The sequence below is a fragment of the Dioscorea cayenensis genome, chromosome 14 (assembly GCF_009730915.1).
Source record: "Dioscorea cayenensis subsp. rotundata cultivar TDr96_F1 chromosome 14, TDr96_F1_v2_PseudoChromosome.rev07_lg8_w22 25.fasta, whole genome shotgun sequence".
Taxonomy (NCBI): Eukaryota; Viridiplantae; Streptophyta; class Magnoliopsida; order Dioscoreales; family Dioscoreaceae; genus Dioscorea; species Dioscorea cayenensis.
The window spans coordinates 20,000,938-20,020,325 of record NC_052484.1 but is presented as its reverse complement, the minus strand read 5'-3'; the positions used below and the strand labels follow the sequence as shown (position 1 = coordinate 20,020,325).

Here is a 19,388-nt window from a genome sequence, read left to right as displayed (position 1 = left end):
GAAACAAGCTGGGATGGCGAAGTCAACCGTCTGGAGACACAGGCCTGCCCAGCTACAAGGATAGGAGGACTACTCCTGATCAGCAGTGTGCACCGAATCGCCGAAGAATCAGTGGGTCTAGTGCCCAGGAAGCTGAGGGAGCGCTTGATCCTTTGAAATCAGATCAACCTAATTAAGGAGGCTCAAACAAATAAATCTGAAGACAACTCAAGCTCAAACACAAAGCCATCTCTTCTTTACTGATCATGCTTCCACAAGAGATTTAAATCAACATAAGAAAGCACTCTATGGCAAATGATAATTCTTTCCGCAAAAGTTTGGATAAAAATAATAAAAGTGTCCAACAAACAATTTTACAAGAAAGGGTAATAATCAAACTCATATATTAATTAGTTAATTTTGAGGAAGGTGGTGGTGTGTTGAAAACACGGCAGTTTTTCCTAATTTCTCCGGCGCTTCCCTCCAGGACCTCAACGTTCCCCAGTTTCACCAAAGCATCAGCAAACTTGTGAAGAAAACCAGCTGCATCCGAGGCCAATCCAGAGATAATGCTGGCACTTGAGCTATCAAGAGCCAACTCATTATCAATCTGCAACACACCTCTGCCCAACATTATCTGCTTATAGTACTGATTATCCACAATGAAGGAAGTGTTCTGGTCCAAGAACCCAGTCTGATCACTCTTCAAAGAACTGGACTTCTGTTTAGCCCCGCAAATGTTAATGAGTCTGCTTCTCAGGTTGGCGTCCATGGTGGAGTCCGGAGCACCAGTCCCTTGGAAGTTGAAGAGCCTGTCCCTAAAGAAGGCACAGTGAGCCACACCCACAGTGTGGGCTCCTAGAAGGATGACCATGTCTTCAAGAGCCAGTCCTTTGGCAGTGAAGAAGCCCATTGCTTGGCTTACGGTGAGTGAAGGCCCTGGGAGGTTCACATCATTGATGTCGGACACAAGACCATCACGGCGGCCCGTTGGGACATTGTAGGTGAGTCCTCCGGCCATGGAAACAGCGTCTCTGGTGGCAAGTGCTATGATGTCCGCGCAGGAGACGGTGGAGGGGCATTGGGACTCAAGCTTGGCTTTGGCTTGGTCAATGATGTTGTAGCCACGGACGGTGAGGTTGGGTCCTGCAGCTTTCTCATACTTGTTCTTCTTTGTTGAGTCTATTAGAATTGAAGCATCACAACCCTGCAATTAATGCCCAAACCCAACCAATCATTAATATTGCTAATGGTATCATGCATGCATGGCATGCATAGAGAGAGTTACGTACTCTAACGAAGCAATCATGGAAATGCATGCGGAGCAAAGCAGGGGTGATGGAATGGTCTTTGTTGTAGTGCTTCTGCACAACGGCTCTGATGATGGACTCTGCTCGTGGGCAGGTTGTGTTGTAGAAGTTCACTTGCAGATCACCCAAAATGGAACTGGTACTGAGAAAGAGACATAGCAAGGAGATGTTCATGAAAAGCTTCATCATGTTGGCCAGCAAAGAGTGTGTTTATGTTATCTCAGATTAATTGATTGATGAATGCTGCTAGGATTAGAGAAAGGGAGCGTATATATATATATATATATATAGACTTAGAGATTGAGGGGAGTGAGATTTTGTTCATTTGGTATAGGTGCTATGTATGTAATGATCTAGTCAACTAATGTAGTTGTTGTTTAGCATCTTAGGAAGCACAATTATTAAGAAATTAAGTTCTTTTAAAGTATTTTTAATGCAATTAGAATTTAGGTAGGGTAGGGAGAGGAGGAATCCTGGATGAATGGGGTCGGTATAATTTGTTATATATGATGTATTTGATGGTTGGTAGGAAGCCAAAAGCAAAATGGTTGGCAACAAGATATATATATAGTAGGAATATAAGATGCCTCATGCACTACATGTATCAACTTATTTGGACCGCCCACAACGTGTTGAGCATAAACTAAATTTTTATTAATTTTCAGTTTTTACTTCATCTAATTTTGTGTGGCCATTGATTTATCATCCCAATTAATTCATTGGTCACAGAAATGACGTTAAGACCTCACTCTACAGAACCACTTTAAATATAATAATTTAAAAGAATATCATTGTTAGTGAACCACTCAAGTCAGGGCTTATGAGCAATTGAGTTGAAATAAATCTAATTTATTCGATCAGAGTTGAAAACATTGAGGGCAAAACTTACCTGATAGAATGAGAGAACTTCTACAACTTTCAAATTGTCCCCGTGTTGAAGTCATCCCTCAGCAGTGGAACTGCATTGCTGCTGCACTAGCTGGTCACGGAATCAGATCAACTCACCTTTCTCTCTTTCACAGGGGTATGGAGAAACCCAAGCGGCTTATGAAGATAATCAATCAAGCTGGCTTCTCTTGAAACCTTTTCTATTTTCTATTTGTATCTTAGTTTATTTTCTCGTTTGTTGTTTTTCCTTGTGTTCCTGTTCTGTATTCCATTTTTGAACTGTCTTGTGGACCTTAATTTTAATTTTAATAAAATTTAGCTACTCTAGTACCTCTTCCCCACCAAAAAAAAAAAACACAACCTTACCTGATACATTTATAAGTCTCTAATATTAATGGTGCATATGGTCAGTGACATTGGTTCAAGTATGGAAGATATTACATTGGCGTGGGACATTCAAAAAGTCCCAAATTTAAATCTAGCACCACACAATCATGATAATGGATTTTGGGTTATGAGTGTGGACTTATAATTTGTATCCCATATTATTTTTTGGGGAAGAGCTCGGAGAGCTATTTTATTAAATAAAAAACAGTATACAATTAGTTTAGATACAAACCAAAGAGAAAAAACACAAACAAAATACATCAAAACAAAAACCAAAAGAACAAGAAACTAAAAAAGACTAAGGAACAACTCTAAAAGAACTAACAAAAACCAAAGGGTCTAAGAATCTTCATCAGCCATCTGGGAAGATCTTGACCTCGGTGGAAAAGAGAAACTTCATGGTGTTGGAGTCCATGTAATGCAAGAGCATACGCAGCCCTGTTCAGCTCAAGGGGATGGAATGGAGAAAAGGAGACCCCATCTCATCTAGTAGCTTTTTAATATTCCGAATCTGCAGATCAATCCTCCAGTCCTCAGTCAGTGTATCATGTTGGATTTCTGTGATAAGCATAGCACTTGATGACAGGATTGTCTTGACAAAACAATTCAAGCCCCAATTATGAATGCTCTACAAGGCAAAAAACAAGGCATAGACTGTTGCTTCTAAATCAGTGAACACTGGACTCCCACAGCAGCCAGAACAAATCATACTGGAATTAGATTCAAAAACCACAAAACCAAGACCCGCAGTAGTTAAATCAGTATTATGCCAAGTTGTTAAACCCGGACCGGCCCGGCCGATTCAACCGGAAAAACTGGGAACCGGCCATGAGGCCGGTCCGGTCATACCCATTAACTCGCATGTGAAGAAAATCGGCCAAAAGGAGGGTGATCCGGCTGGTTGACCCGGAAACCGGTGGACCCGGCGGTTAGCAGTGGAAAAAATTTCGGGAAAACAAAAGAGAGGCAAAGAGAAGACAAGAGAGACTCGGGAGGGCGGTTGTGTGAGAGAGAGAAAGAGGAAGCTAGGGAGAGAGAGGGAGAGAGGAGAGAGAGAGGAAGTGGAAGACCCGGAGAGAGGGCGGTGAGAGAGAGAAACCCGGGGAAGAGGCGGCTAAAAAGCAGTGTTATTAACTTATTATTATTATGTTTTCTGTGAGTTTCAATGTAACCCTAAGGAGATATATATATATATATATATATATATATATATATATATATTATATATTTAATGTTTTATATTTTTTAAAAACCAATGATAAATGATAATATATAATAAAACTAAAATTTTAAATATTAAAATTATCTTTTAGATATTTTTAAAATAATATATATATAATTTAAATTTTAAATCTCATATTAAATTAATTGTGTTTTTTAATTATTAAAATATAAGTTATATTATTTTTTATCATTATTTATTATTATTGTAATTTTTTAATATTTTATTATTGACCCCGGTTTAACCCCGGTTCGACCCGGTTGAACCCATCGACCCCTAACCCCTGGACTTGGCCGGGTCAATACCCGGGCCGGGTCTGACAACCTTGAGTATTATGAGCATAGGCTATCATCATGATTGGACTATTAGCATAAGTAAAATTATGTATGATGAAATAATTTCTCAAATGCAAAGGAGAGGCATAAGAATACTCCCTGACGTGACCAGTAGCTCTAATCGATACCAGTTGACAATCAAGCTCTTCCAATTTGAAAATACGATTACACCTGGCTTTCCAAATGAACCAAACTGTAGCTGCAATCACCGATTGGATATGTGACTCATTGCCCGACATCTCCTGATCCAACCAAAGCCCCGATGAGATTCCCTGTGATAGGTTAATAGGCTTGCCAATGATCGAACATGTTAGATTCCAAATCTGTTGAGACTTGTGGCATTTAAGAAAGAGGTGCTCAGCCGACTCAGGAAGCAGGTTGCAAAATGTGCACATGGTCTGAGGACCCAGATTTAAATGGTACAAATATTCCATTGTTTGGACTGCATTATGCAACAGTAACCAAGTGAAATGTTTGACACGAGGAGCCACATTGAGCCTCCAAATCTTGCCCCAACCATCCCATGAATCTGCAGAACCCTTACAATGATTGAAAAAAGAGTAAATCTTATTAGCAACTTTAGATCCTTTGGAATTGGGAAACCAAACCCGGTGATTACTGATCTCATAATTTACAGAACTTTGGCAGAGAAGGTTATCATTAAGATTATTGCCAAACACTATATGTAAGCTATCAAGATTCCAGTGTATGTCCACTAAAAGATCATTAATCGGAAATTCCCTATAGTCAATGTCCATGTTTAAGAAAGTCGGCTTAAGATTAATTGGGATTTCAAAATACCAAGGATCATTCAAAAAAGAAGTCGAAGCAGGATTAATGTGATTCATCCAAAGGAATGGTCTAATAAATAGAGCAGTACTATACAAACCTCTGTAGAACCAAGAGCACTTAGCTGGGATAGAACCATGCCAAATATCAAAGGGACCATATTTGTGAACCATCAAATCAACCCACCAAACTGAATGCTTATTAAGCACATGAAAAACATTTTTATCCATCAGGGATATTTTAGAAAGGCCCAAATTTCAAATTGACAGACCCCCCTCAGCACGGTTAAGAGTAATCTCATTCCAACTGACCAAGCTGATGCCATTTCGATTGCTATCTTTGGCCCAAAACAGCGCTCTAGCAGCTTTGGAAATGCAATCAAGAACAGATTTAGGAACAGGATACACCGAAAGGTAATATAAAGGAGCTGTCATAACAGAGGAATTTATAAGGATGGTCTTCCCTGCTTTAGATATTCTTGATCTCTTCCAGAAAGAAATTGACTTCTCAATCTTGTCAATCATAGCATTGAAATAAGAAAGTGCCAACCTCTTTGGAGAAATCAAGATGCCCATGTATTTGACAGGGAAAGAACCAACCTTGAAATCTAAAATTTTAGATATTCTACTGGCTAGATGAGTATTAAATCTAGAAGGAAAAATAATTTCAGATTTGAAGTTGTTGACTCTTTGCCCAGTAATGTTGCCATAGAACTTGAGACACCGATTAATATTCCTAGCAGATTTCCTAGATGCCTCAGTGATGAGAATTAGGTCGTCCGCATACATCAAATGATTGAAGTTGTTGCTAAGAATAGAGCAGAAACTAGGAATCATGTTGGCATGTAAGGCATAATTAAGCATTGTTGTGAGGTTTTGGGCAACAAGAATGAAAAGGTAGGGAGATAAAGGATCTCCCTGCCTAATACCTCTACTAGCAGTAAACCAATTAGAAGGAATTTTATTGATTAAGATAGCATAGGAGACAGAACTGATACAAGTTTTGATCCAACCAATCCATCTACTAGGAAACCCCATTTTAACCAAAGTAGCAAGAATTGCAGACCAGCTCATAGTGTCGTATGCTTTAGCAATATCTAATTTAACCAACATCCTAGGGGGGTTAAGGTCATTGTCAATCGAATGGGCCACTTCTTGAAGGGTAATTATGTTATCAAAGGGAGACCGACCGTGAACAAAACCGCACTGTTCTTTGCCAATCAACTTAGGCAAGATACCTTTCAGTCGATTAGCAAGAATTTTAGAAATTAATTTATAGCGCACATTACATAAAGAGATAGGACGATAATCAGCAGGACATCTGGGATTAGAAGATTTGGGAATCAAAGCAATATGAGTTCTACCCCAAGAGCAAGGCATAACATTATTATTAAAGAAATACATTGCGAGAGACAACAGAATCCCCAATCTCATTTCCAATAGAAGCGAAAAGAATTCGACATTAAAACCATCGGCCGGGACTCTTACCCTTAGGAAGGGATTGGAGAGCTTCAAAAACCTCAATCTTACTTACCTCTTTGGTCGAAAATTTCTCCGTCGGTGTTGAAAGTTGAGGAATCTCATTAGGAAGTAAGCTAATCAATTCCTCATGAGAGACTCCAAACGGATCCATCCAGAGATCTGAAAAATAACTAACAAAACTACTAGTAATGCCCGTGTGATCAGTATGAGTAACTCCATTCAGATCCAAGATATTAGTAATAGAATTATAATGATTACGAAAATGGACAGAATTAAAAAAGAAAGAGGAATTATTATCACCATTTTGGACCCACTGAAGCCTGGCTCGTTGGGCCCATTTAGTATCATTCTATTTATGAAGAGCCAATAAATTATTATAGAGAGTGGTGAGAGATTGAGGGGACATGTCCATACCTTCATCCGAACCATCCTTAGACTCTGCTTCACTAATCTGCCTTTCCAGCTTCTCAATATTGGAATCAATAGGCTGAATCCCTTTAGCTTTCCAACTTAAGAGCTTATGTCTAGTGTGGGACAGGAGGTGAGTAATAGCTTGCATAGGATTAGAATAAGTATTAAAGCTCCAAGCTTCCCTAACTGCATCATGACAGCCCACATGGTCAAACCAATAATTTTCAAAACGGAAAATTTTCTTTTTGCCATAATTACGAGGAATCAAATTTAAGAGCAAAGGAGAATGGTCCGAAAGATATCTAGGCATATGTTTAACTAAGCATGAATCAAAATTGTTAGCCCAAACCAAATTAACAAGACAACGGTCGAGCGAGCCCATCTTCTTGCCAAACCTTCTTTGGTTATTGCACCGGGTAAAATGGGATCCTATGAAGTTAACGATCAACAAATTGTTAGTAGCGATGAAATCGATGAAATGCTTGACTTTCACGGTGTAGTAATAATGAGAACCGCCCCTATGTTCCTCCTGTGAGATAACCGCATTAAAATCACCCAAAATTAACCAAGGCATATTTAACGAATTCATACCTGAAAGCTCATTCCAGAGTATACGTTGGCCTTGTATAGAATTAGAGTTATAGATCGTAGAAACAATCCAATTCCTGGAATACCCCGAGGTAATAATCAAGTGGAGGGCAAATCTAGATCTTACCAGAGGGGTGACAAATCCTATATTGTGATTCCAAATCGTGATAATCCCACCAGAGAACCCTTCAGCCAGAATGGCATCCCACTTCCACTGAGACTTGAGTTTAGAACAAAATTTCTGAAGCCTGAAGTCATTAGCTCTAGTCTCAACTAAACAGATCAATAGCGGTTTAAACTTCCTCATAAGGTGCAGGATCCTGGACGTGGTATCACGACCCGAAATTCCCCTACAATTCCAACAGATTATTTTAGCTCGATCTAAAAACATAGAAACAAAACGATAGCAAAATAAGAATGACAAAGGACTATAAACTCAAGAAAGATCCTGAACATCAAAGAGACAAAACAGACAGGAGCATAACTCAAGAAGAAGACAAGAGAGCACTCAAGAAACTTCCCCATCGGTGACCACCCTTCCTTTCTTGTGGGAGGTCATCTGATTCTGGGCTATTTTTCTGGATAAAGCTTCCTTACGATGGTTACTCTGAAACTAGACCAAAGTCATTGAATCCTCCTGCTCCATAGGGTCTTCAGCATCTACTGAATCACCGTCAACTTTTCCTGAATCGCTCATTTCGTGATCAGAATCGCTGGAGACCTGTACAGAAGGTTGTAAAGCTAGAAGGACTTTATCTACCAACATTTGGTGGCCTTCCGGGGGATCTCTGTTCTCCGGGCCTTCCGTCAAGGAGGAAGAAGTACGAAGAATGGGAGAAGGACCAAAAAGCACCATAGACTCAGAGTCCACTTCTTTGCCTTTGTTAGTGGCCTTGGGACAGACCACAGGGAGCTTGTCAGACTACCTATGTCCTTGGAACTCGGCAAGGAAACCAGAGCCAAGGAATTCTTGGTAGCTATTACCCTACCAGCTTCTGAAGACGTGCCTCTCTCTGGACCAGCTTCCAAGAGGACGAGAGTGTCAGGGATTGTTTCTAGGGACCTGGTGCTAACTTTATCAGAAAAAGAAGCCGTTCCATCTCCTGAGACCCTCGAGCCACGCGCTCTGACCGAAGATGAGCCACCGATTCCTCTCCATGACACAGTACCACGTGTCACACATGCATCGCCCGGACTGAGATTCGAGACGTTGGGATTGGAAGAGCCGAAATCGCGTGAGTTCGCGTGCGCTGCACGTGATCCCTGACCTCCGGAACCACCAGCGCCACCGCGTCCTCCTCCGTGACCTCGCCTTCTCGAAACCAGCATCCAAGGCCCATAATCCGTCTCGAATGGCTCTTCGAGCCTTTCCACCTCAACCAAGATGTCCTCCCGATGCGGGGTCCAACTCCACCTCCATGCCTTCACTCACTGGGACCCGGTGCCTCCACGACCTCACTGTCGTTGCCGACCTTTCATGTCGTTACCTTGGGGCTGAGAGGGGGGTTCCAGGTTCCTCGAGCTTCGGCGGCTGCAGTTGTTGGACTCATGACCTACTATTCGCCTTGTATGAGCGTAGGGAGGCGTTAGTAAGCACCACCACAAAGACCCGGTGTTCGTCATCCCCAATCCAAAACCCTTGTTTGGAGGCTTAGCAAGATCGATCTCAACACAAATCCTTGCATATTTGGACACGAGCGGAGACAATGTAAAATCATCAATTTTAAGTAATCGACCAAACAAACCAGAAACTGTCTCCAGAGACTCCCCATCCCAAAGTTCAATGGGTAAGTTGTGCAGTTGAATCCATATCGCTGCTGTAGAGAGCTTAGTGAATGTCGGCTAGAGAAACGGCTACCAAGGGGCCATCTGCAAGACGGTGCCATTTACTGCCCAGGGACCTTCAAACATCAAGCGATGCATGGTGTCCTGGTTCTCACACCGAATCAGCAGGTATCCATTTGGCAGGTCTGAAACTTGAACCGCTCCAAAGGTCACTCCACTTGGGCCGAGGATTTCTTTTGATTTGCTAGAGCGGATGAGCTTTCCCAAAAAGAACTTTCCAGTAGGCGGCGTGCGAAAATGCAAACTCGCCCTCGAGACAGCTTCTCGATCCAAACGGATGAACTCAGAGGTACCCGCTTTCATCTTGCTCAGAACAGGGCCATCCACCAACGGAGACGTTGCAGATCCCTTCAGAGCTGTCGCAGCGACATCCGCCCATGTTTTCCTCAGGAAGGATGAAGGTGGAGGATCTCCCCCACTTGCCATAGCAAGGGGGGTAGAGGGGCCGGCGAAATTATGCAAGATGAAGCTTTGAAATCACATAGAGTTAGCTATATTGCTTGCCTTTACAAGTTTACCATGAGCATTGTTAAAGCAATACTCCTTTGTTACATTTGTATCCCATATTATTGAATAAGGGTGCACAAACTAAACATTCAATTTCTAGCCCATGAGCATGCCCTGACAACGGTTGTCGCATTTATCAATATATATATATATATATATACATATTCTCATCATAAAAAATTTACTCATAATTAACAAAATGCATAAATCATAAGTTTTATTTATGCAGTTTTAGTAAGTTTTTCATGGTTAATAAAGACCCTTTGAAATTTGATTGTCCCAACTGGTACAGATAATATAGTTAATAAATTTTATGATAGAAAATAGTTGATGTTGCCAATGTTTTGCTTGATAAGGATAGAAGAGAACTCTTACAAGTGGAACACTCACTGGATTCTCAGCTTACAAAGGAAAATAAGATTATAGAAGCAAGACTTAGCATATATTCAACCTGCTTAACAGCATTACAAAGTCAATATATATAGAGACCATAGTTGACCTTAACTACTGACAGAATTCAAAGAAAAGGAAAAAGCACAGACAAAAGGTATTGGCTGAAAACCCATGTTGAAAAGTAAACCTCTAATCGCAGCCTCGCGCCCCTTCAATATCCCATGCAAAGAGCCGCCAACGAGTTTACTGTGCATGAGCGGACTCTGATTTGAGAGTCAATTTGCAGCTCAATCCATGTGTCGCCGGAAAAGGGGACTGTTGCACTTGTCTTACTTGTCCAAGGGAAAAAAAAAGTTGATATCAAGTTTAGGAAGTAAATGAATTAAATTCAAAATCATCGAAATTTGGCTTATAAATATTTTTCATTGCCTATTCTACTTTAATCAAGGAGAAAATTTCAAGCCCGCAAGAAGCTTAAATCTAAACTGATACATCTACCTAAATGTCCCCCAGCAAACAAATTTGAAGATGAAGTGCTGATAGATATCTCTTCACTTAATTTGTGGAACTCTGATTATGCATCAAACTCAGCAACAGTACTATTGTAAGCTCTTTTTGCTAATTAATTCTAATCTTCTACATATGTTACTTTTGGTTGTTTGTTTATTTGTTCAATTATTGCTAGGATTTAGTACTGCTATAACTCAACTTTTCTTTGTTAATTGTAGGGGAAATCAAAGAAAAAAGAAAAGAACAAAGAGAAAACTGAGAAGTGAAGCGATTAAACGTATATAATCTTTTATATCTTGCACTTATAATTTTAGGTGATCTTTTGATTTCTTATATGCTAAAATTCTTGACATTTTAGAAGAAGTATAATCTAGATTTTTCATATTATCTTAAAAGAATAATTTGCTTCTCTAAATGACTTGTAAATCTTTCTACTTTCTAAATCATCTTTTGTTGTATCTTGAGAAATGTTTGATCCAAGAAAACACATGTTGCTAAACTTGTAAACCAATTCCTAAAGCTTCTCTCCCCCCATACAAAAAATTCTGGAGACACATCCAAGCTCAAAGACAACAAAGTCAGCCCTTTTTACTGACCATGCTTCTGTTCTTTCTAATTTTGTATGACAAAGAAATGTTGTATCCACTTAAAAAAGGAAGAATGAACTGTTGGGTAATACTCAGAAGAAGACACTGATTGCAAAAGAGAAGATGAGTGGAGAGTCTGGAGACCACTGTGAATGTGCATGAGAATGCATTATTCCAAGAGACATGATTGGTCAGGAGGAATCTTTCAGCAGCCTTTGTCGTGTGTAGCCATGTGGCTTTAATGATCTAGTATGTTGAGTCAGCTTAGTAGTGTGTCTGTTTTAATGTGCCTTTATATTAAGGAGTGAGAATGTAATGTTTGAACCATCTATTATCAGAATATCAAGTTGCACTCACCCAACATAACTTACACTCTTACATTTACACAATCGAACTCTCCACTTTAATAGTGGTATATATCTAAGCCATCGAAAACACCAGTTCCCGTGTTCAAAGGTGAAAATTTTAACTTTTGGAGCCTGAAAATGAAAACATTAATGTTTCGTTCTAAGGGGCTATGGAGCATTGTGAAGGATGGCTTCAGCGAAGAAAGTTAAAAGAAAGTGGTAGAAGAACGTCGGATGAAGGACGCCAGCGCCTTGTACTTGATTCAACAAGGACTTGATGAAAAGAATCCTCATCTGTATTACACAAGCACTTACTGCTGGCCAAGCTTGGAAAATACTAGAAACGGAGTATCATGGGAGCTCGACGATCCTCTCCGTGAAGCTATGTTCTCTTGGTCAAGAACTTGAAACTACCAAGATGAAGAATGGGAAAAAAGTGAACTGTTAGTTTATCCTTTAGATCATGAAACAGATATGAAAACTTGTCTGGTGAGAAGAAGCGCTCATTTTGCTTACTGAGATTAATGGCTTTAATTTGTTCGTCCCACTGTCTTCTGTGAGGAAAGAATATCAGTGATGACCACTATGAACAGAGTAGGCAACTTGCCACAAAGCTCGGGTTTGGTTTGTTTAATTAAGCTTGGTTGAGAACATCATGGTGTTATTTTGTAAATATGAATCACAAAAAATGTTTTTAATCATTTTTAATAATTTTACAATATCATGAAGTTCATACAGTAGAGATGGACGGGTATGATCATCCAGATTCAAACTCACATCACCCTCCTCGTATGCCGGACGTTGCTATTCATGCATGAACATTAATGATTTGCTCTTTGTTCCCAACGTCACACTTGCAACATATATACGAAACTCTTCATATGAAGGCTTCTTCTTATCTTTGAATTCCATTCACAAGCTACAACTTGTTATGATAGTATTGGAACAGAGTGTATTCAAATCTTCTTCTCTTCAAAGAACACGTGGCGGTTCCTCGTAAGCTCTCAGAATTAAAGAATGTAGGAAACCTCCTTCCTTACCTTTCTATAAAGACTTTATTAGTCTTTTCGAGTCAATGTCTCTTATTGCTTCTGCACTAAGTCTAAAGACACAGTATATGAAGCTTTGATCCTCTGGAGTTGAATTTCGCAGTGTGTGTGAGATTGAGAAAGGATGGCAATGAGTAAGGGAAATGGAGGGAATGGTGATTTGGTTATGGACTTCATCTTCTCTTGGTCTCTTGATGATATATTTAATGGAGATCTCTTCAAGGGAAAGGTTAGTTTTTTTTTTTCAGACTATTTCCATCTCAACAGTTTGTTAATATTAGTGATTAATTAAGTCCATGCATTTAGACAGGTTGTGAAGAATCCTTTAACTTTTGAATCTATGAAGAGTTATCTGAATTCATATACTTTTCCTATGCTTGAGGAAGTACGTGCTGATGTTGCTTCTTGTCTTGAAGCCATTGGAAAAGCTCCATTTACTAATATTGTGGAAATTAACAAGATCGGTCCAAAGAAGCAACTGTTATATCATATTAAAATTGGTAGGCAAAATGCTTCAGTTGCTGGTAAGAATGAAATATACATACCAAAGAGAGGAGATATATTTGTCTTAACTGATACAAGACCAAAGTTGGTTTCTGATTTAATACAGAATGGAAGATCATATAGAATTGCTATTGTTTCTAAGGGCGGTGATGATGATGATGAGATGCCACCTTATATGTATAAAATCTCATTGTCTAAATGCTTAGACAATGATCAGTTTTGTGATATTGGCAACAGTAAAACCCCTTTGTTTGCTGTTTACTTGCTGAATATTGCAACATCAAGTCGTATATGGAAAGCAATTGACTTTGAATTGGCTACTAAAAGAAATTTGCTACTTGTTAAAGAGATCATCAACACTAAATCATTGGTATGCAGAGTTCTTTGTTTTTAGGCAATTCTGTTATATTGCTTAAACTTTATATTCTGTGCTTAATTTATTGCTATGAATAATGTCATATGACAGATTTTCAAAGACAGGAAAGTGCCACAATCCGATGTAGTTTGCAATATAAAAAAGAAGTTGCTTGCTTTTAATCTTAATGAATCTCAAAACAATGCGGTACTAAGTTGTGTGTCGGCGGCTCAATGTAATGATAATTGTTCTATTGATCTAATTTGGGGGCCACCGGGAACTGGAAAGACGAAAACAACTGGTGCTCTGCTCTGTTTATTGAAAGAAATGAAATGCAGAACACTTATTTGTGCGCCGACAAATACTGCTGTGATGGAAGTCGCTTCGCGGTATATGAAGTTGTTAAAAGAGAATGCTGCAGGAGAGGGTACTCTTCTACTTGGAGATGTGTTGCTATTTGGGAATAAAGATCGGATGAACGTCGATGATAATCTTTGTGATGTGTTCTTGGATAATCGTGTGAAAAAACTCATACCGTGGTTTGCACAAAAAACCGGTTGGAGGTATTGCCTGGCTTCAATGGTGGAGTTCTTTCTAAACTGTCTCAAATTGTATCAGGACCATGTCGGAAAGGAATTGATGACTCTTGAAGACTTTGTGAGAAGAAAATTTTTGGAGAATTCAAGGAGTCTGAGTCAGTGTCTTACAACATTAAGAACTCATTTGCCAAGTGCTTCTGTTGCTGAAGAAAGCTCTAGAGATATTGTTTTGCTTCTTGATTTACTACAAGAATTCAATTGCCTCCTTCGAAAAAATTTTACTTCCAGTGATCTGGTGGAAGTCTTTAGGTCTAACAGTGGACTAAACAGTAATTCTAAAACTTCGGAGCTGCGAAAGAGCAAAGAAAGATGTCTTCAAGTATTGTATAGACTTCAGTCAGGATTGAAACTTCCTCCAACCAGTTCAAAAAGAGGTATTGGAGATTTTTGCATGCAAAAAGCATCACTTATGTTCACTACAGCATCGTCTTCTTCAAAATTGTACAATATGAAGGAGATGAAACCTCTTGATGTGTTGGTCATTGATGAGGCTGCACAGTTAAAAGAGTGTGAAACACTGATTCCTTTACAGCTATCTGTAGTTCGCCACACGATTCTCATCGGTGATGAATGTCAGTTGCCTGCAATGGTGAAGAGCAAGGTCCAAGTTTTTCCTCATTTTTGGATACATTCTGTTTAATTGTCTGCAATTAACACTGTTTCATTGCTCTCAGGCCTCAGAGAATGCACTGTTTGGAAGAAGTCTGTTTGAGAGGCTAAGTTCACTGGGATACAAGAAGCAACTTCTAAACGTACAGTACAGGATGCACCCTTCAATAAGCCGATTCCCAAACGCTAGCTTTTATAATAATCAAATTTCAGATGGTCCGAATGTTGTTGACAAGAAGCACACTCGATGTTTTCTTCCCGGCAGCATGTTCGGTCCATATTCATTTATTAATATTGAATTCGGAAATGAGGTTGCTGATAATTTGGCACATAGCAAGAAAAATTTGGTTGAAGTAGCAGTTATTTCAGACATAATCAGCAGACTTTCCAGTGGTTTGTAAATAAACATAAGTTTCTTTCTTGCATTTTCACTGCACTTTGCTAAACCAATCACTTTGCATTTTTTCTGTGTAGAATGTGTGAGGACTACGCAAAGAGTTAGTGTTGGTATCATCTGTCCATACACTGCACAAGTTTCGGCAATTCAAGAGAAACTTGGCAAAGTATATAATGGGCATAGATTTTTTTCAGTCAGAGTTAATTCTGTTGACGGATTTCAAGGTAGTGAGGAAGACATCATAATATTTTCTGCTGTGAGGTCGAATTCTTCTGGAACAGTTGGATTTCTGTACAATCATCAACGAACAAATGTCGCATTGACCAGAGCAAGGTATAAATGCTTCTGAACATTCATAAAATACTTCTGCCTTTTTTTTTAATGATTACTCTGTGACATACTTCTGTAAATTGTAGGCATTGTCTTTGGGTTTTAGGAAATGCACCAACATTATCTAGCAGTGGTACTATCTGGAGTAAATTAGTTCGTGATGCAAAATATCGAGGTTGCTTCTTTGATGGAAAGGATGATAAGAGCATCATGAATGTCATGATGAAACACTGCAATGGCTTTAGTCAAATAAATGATCAGATTTATGACATGAATTCCTTGGATATCAGTAAAACACAAGAGAAGGTATTGATAAATACACTGCTTGTTCATATGGAACCATAACAAATGTATCAATTTCACTGCTTCTGTTTTACTTCAAATATTTTATTCTCTTCTGCCAACGTTATTCAGAAAACTGGAGAAATAAATGTACTTTCAAATCAGTTCTTGCAGCTCAGTGTGGATAATACTTCTGAAGCTCCAAAATGTGATTCGAGGTATGTGTTGATTCCAATTATAAGCTGTTTATCAAAATCATGAAATCATCATTATATTTAAAAAACTGAACATCACTCCTATTGAACAATAGCAATTCCTGGATGCAGGAAAATCAAAACTTCTGAAGGGAAAAGGATGGAGAACAACACAAAAATGGAGGATAAAAGGCAAGTATTTGGCAGTGTTGCAAGATTTTGCGTGGACGAAGAATTGTCTACATATTTAATTTATGCGAGAAAACATAAAAACACAAATTAATACATTGAATAATTTATTTAGTTCATACGTAGGACCATAATTTTTGAAAAAGTAGCATTAAAACCATAAATTTTTCATATCGTCTATTCTGCATTTTTAACTGCAGAAAATGGCAAACTACGGAGAACCATGTTTCTGAAGTGATGTATCAACCGAAGTATCATCCTTCCACAAGCAAATCTGAAGTTCATGTGCCAATTTATATTTCAAATGTTGCACCATGCTCAACCACAAGGTAATTTGTTTTCCAAATGCCTTAAATTTTATTGTTTGTTGTGAAATTGTTCTTTGATGTCAAATTCATAGATTTTTATTCATACAAAGTATTCTTACTTGTTAAATGCAGAGTAGAAACAACTCCAAAAGAAAAGAATGTAGTGAAACATGAGAAGTTAAGCAATTTGAGGTATGTTTTCCAGTTTGCAATTTCTATCAGACATTGTAAATTCTTATATGAATCTATAATTATTGTTTCCTGTTATTGATCAGTTAATTATATTGTTATTTTCACAAAATGTTTTCTTGTAGTTCTAAAGTTGTGCATCATTCTGAACATCCACAACTAATCAAATCTGAAGGATATATGCAAACTGGTACTTTACGAAATTGGAGTAATCAAAATAATGATGCATCAAGCTCAACCATAAAGTAAGCTAAACTATTGAAAAATAAAATTAGTTTGTTTGTGGAGTAGATATCATTAGCACCTTAAATTAAAAATCTTGAAAAACTCAAATTTAATCCTTTAAATGCAGGATGACAACAGCACCAAAACCAAAACAGGTGAATGAAGAGAAAAAAGAGCCAAGTTATATAAGGTACCATATGACTTCTAAACTTTTAAGTTTAAACATGATGTTTGAGTATCACACTTAAGTATATATGTTTATGTAGGTTTTTTTTTTTCTCTATTAAGTCAAAAATAATGCATTTATGTTTATCATGTTATCTTAAGCAACTTGCTATAAATTACAAGTAACAAATGCTGTGTTATTTTTTCCTTGCAGTGATACCATCCTCGCTTCAGTTGCTGTTGCAGTCATTGGTTCAGCTGCTTCTCGGATATTTCGCTGGTTTAATCAAAGTTAAAAATGATTTCTAGGTTTAATCTACTATAATTAGATAAAATATACACCTCCCATATTCAGGCCATTATCTGTCATCTGATCAAAGCCTGAAAGCTTGGACATTGTCTTATGAACATCTGGCACTTGTGCACCTAAATCACTAGATGAGAAGACTAAATGTTATAGTGATTATAAATGAACCTTTAATTATAGTGAATGCACTGAATGGTAATGTTTATATTCATGAAGAAGTGCATGAAACTCATGATGGAATGATCAAAGGCTCTCTTCTTGTTTTGGCAAGCTATGTTGCTTTTAATGCATGGTTTATCAATCCTTCAGTTCATGAAACAGATATGAAAACCTGTTTGACAAGAAGAAGCACCCATTTTGCTTGCTGAGATTAATGACCTTGTTCATCCCACTGTCTTCTGTGAGGAAAGAACAGAGATAATGTCACTGATGAACAAGATGAACAGAGTAGGCTACTTTGGGAAAAAGATAGTTGTATTATAATTAGTATGTGCCCTTATACTGAATCAAGTTTGTGTGATAAAAGACGAACTTAATAAAGAATAAGTTGCATATTAATTGATCCTTTTCTGTGACTGTTAATTCAATTGATGGATTTTAAGGTGGTGATAAAGATATAATAGTATTTTCTGCTCTGATGCCCAATTCTGCTGGAGTACTGGATTACAGTACAATTATCGGCAGATAAAAGCTAATGTTTCTTCTCTGCAGAAAATTCTAACCAGAGATGAAGTTGGTGTTGTGCTGTTGCTTCCACTTAAATGTTTTTCTTTGTATACAATAATGGCTGATATAGTTATACAAAATTATATCTCATTCCATAAGGTGTAATGGTGCTAAGTTTTTGGAGTGGATCGAGACTGAAAAATGTGTTTGGTTTGTAATTTTCGTTTGATCATGCTTGGTTGAGAACATTATATGGATTGGTAATATTTTGTAAAGATGAATCAAAATAATGTTTTTAATCATTATTCATAATTTACAACATCCTGAAGTTCAAACATTAATAAAAAGATGAATGGCTATGATCACCCAGATTCTAACTCACATCATCCTCCCTCTCTTCCGTGCGTTGTTGTTTTGCATGCATGAAACATTAATGATTTGCTTTTTATTCTCGACGTAGTGGGAATGAGTGAACGTCACATCTACAACAATCGAATCTCTTCACATGAAGACTTCTTATCTTGGAATTCCATTCACAAGCTACAACGTCCTCACAAGCTCGCATTAAAGAATCTAGGCACCCACTTAATTTCCTTGCCTTTCTATAAAGACTTTGTCTTTTGGAGTCAATATATGCTCTCTTATTTCTTCTGCATTAAGCCTAATTATAGGCACCATATATATGAATATCATTGATCATTTGGAGCTTAAGTTCACAGTGCATGTGTTTTTTTTTAAAAAGAACCTCGAAAGGCTGATATATTAAAGGCTGAAGAATACAAAGCTGAAGCTGATAACAAGACTGAAGAAAACAAATCTGAACCTAAAAATAACAAGAAAAAGTAAATATAGAAGATAGATTAGGAGAAGTGGAAGCCGGCGATAAGGAAGCTCTTCATGACCCGAGCAGGGAGCTCACGGCCTGATAGAAATAGATTAAGAACATGACAATTGGGATTGATATTGGAAAGGCAGAGGCGAGGATTCATCCAATGGGAAGGAGTGATATGAAGTGCAGGGTTTCCCAGCATGTTCGATATGAAGCGGATGTTAGATATATTGCCGGAGAAACGCCAGGAAATCGAAGGATTCATGTCAGATAAAGCATGTGGAATGAAGCTGTTGTTGGTGAATATGTGCTTGATCGGAGTATGAATATCCCAGGTGGATTGAATAGCTGCTTCAAAGTTGATCAGATCTCCAGAGAATGCATCATTTGCAGAACAGGAGAAACACCCTGCAAATGAAACATGGTAATCAGAATTAGCAATGAAGAAACCAGTAGAGGAGACGTACCTGTCCGGGTGGAAGTGACTGTAAACAAATAAAAATGGACCCTCAGCCCAAGAGAAGTTATGGCAAATAAGCTTCCGACCAAGAAGGTTATGGTTACAAGTAAAGAAATCTTTGACATGAGCCAGAGCTTTGCTCACAATGCTGT

At 38.3% G+C, this 19,388-nt stretch overlaps 3 protein-coding genes across 5 annotated transcripts; 1 reads left to right on the top strand and 2 right to left on the bottom strand.

Annotated features, from left to right (window-relative positions):
- Window positions 1-385: 385 nt before the first annotated feature.
- LOC120276241 (peroxidase 44-like) lies at window positions 386-4,879 on the bottom strand. The gene is made up of 4 exons (XM_039282964.1): window positions 4,250-4,879; window positions 3,041-3,192; window positions 1,272-1,431; window positions 386-1,186 (listed from the first exon to the last, which is right to left on the bottom strand). The coding sequence occupies exons 1-4, from the start codon at window positions 4,877-4,879 to the stop codon at window positions 386-388; spliced, it is 1,743 nt and encodes a 580-aa protein (XP_039138898.1).
- Window positions 4,880-12,676: 7,797 nt separating this feature from the next.
- LOC120275084 (DNA polymerase alpha-associated DNA helicase A) lies at window positions 12,677-17,499 on the top strand. Of its 3 annotated transcripts, none has more exons than XM_039281578.1 (13): window positions 12,677-12,857; window positions 12,939-13,502; window positions 13,599-14,687; window positions 14,761-15,088; window positions 15,170-15,425; window positions 15,509-15,728; window positions 15,870-15,922; window positions 16,031-16,090; window positions 16,288-16,416; window positions 16,528-16,587; window positions 16,710-16,829; window positions 16,937-16,999; window positions 17,189-17,499. In XM_039281578.1, the coding sequence occupies exons 1-13, from the start codon at window positions 12,753-12,755 to the stop codon at window positions 17,268-17,270; spliced, it is 3,129 nt and encodes a 1,042-aa protein (XP_039137512.1). In that variant the 5' UTR covers window positions 12,677-12,752; the 3' UTR covers window positions 17,271-17,499. The 3 variants fall into 3 exon arrangements, with proteins under 3 accessions (XP_039137512.1, XP_039137510.1, XP_039137511.1); XM_039281576.1 differs by having other exon boundaries at window positions 15,837-15,922; XM_039281577.1 differs by having other exon boundaries at window positions 12,679-12,857; window positions 12,935-13,502; window positions 15,837-15,922.
- On the bottom strand, window positions 17,300-19,361 carry LOC120276240. The gene is made up of 5 exons (XM_039282963.1): window positions 19,244-19,361; window positions 18,867-19,184; window positions 18,693-18,770; window positions 17,613-17,679; window positions 17,300-17,408 (listed from the first exon to the last, which is right to left on the bottom strand). Exons 1-5 carry the CDS (start codon window positions 19,359-19,361, stop codon window positions 17,300-17,302), a joined length of 690 nt encoding a protein of 229 aa, XP_039138897.1.
- Window positions 19,362-19,388: the final 27 nt, after the last annotated feature.

Excerpts from the sequence above, each read along its gene's own strand:
- LOC120275084 (XM_039281576.1), top strand. The coding sequence starts at position 12,753 with ATGGCAATGAGTAAGGGAAATGGAGGGAATGGTGATTTGGTTATGGAC. Across the intron at positions 15,089-15,169 it reads AATCAGCAGACTTTCCAGTG|AATGTGTGAGGACTACGCAA; the intron begins GTTTGTAAATAA and ends TTTTCTGTGTAG. Across the intron at positions 17,000-17,188 it reads AAAGAGCCAAGTTATATAAG|TGATACCATCCTCGCTTCAG; the intron begins GTACCATATGAC and ends TTTTCCTTGCAG.
- LOC120276241 (XM_039282964.1), bottom strand. The coding sequence starts at position 4,879 with ATGGACATTGACTATAGGGAATTTCCGATTAATGATCTTTTAGTGGAC. Across the intron at positions 3,193-4,249 it reads AAGAGCTTGATTGTCAACTG|AGCATTCATAATTGGGGCTT; the intron begins GTATCGATTAGA and ends TTTGCCTTGTAG. Across the intron at positions 1,432-3,040 it reads AAGCTACTAGATGAGATGGG|TACCAGTTCCATTTTGGGTG; the intron begins GTCTCCTTTTCT and ends TCTCTTTCTCAG.
- LOC120276240 (XM_039282963.1), bottom strand. The coding sequence starts at position 19,361 with ATGTCAAAGATTTCTTTACTTGTAACCATAACCTTCTTGGTCGGAAGC. Across the intron at positions 19,185-19,243 it reads AGTCACTTCCACCCGGACAG|GGTGTTTCTCCTGTTCTGCA; the intron begins GTACGTCTCCTC and ends TTTCATTTGCAG. Across the intron at positions 17,409-17,612 it reads TGCTTCTTCTTGTCAAACAG|TGATTTAGGTGCACAAGTGC; the intron begins GTTTTCATATCT and ends CTTCTCATCTAG.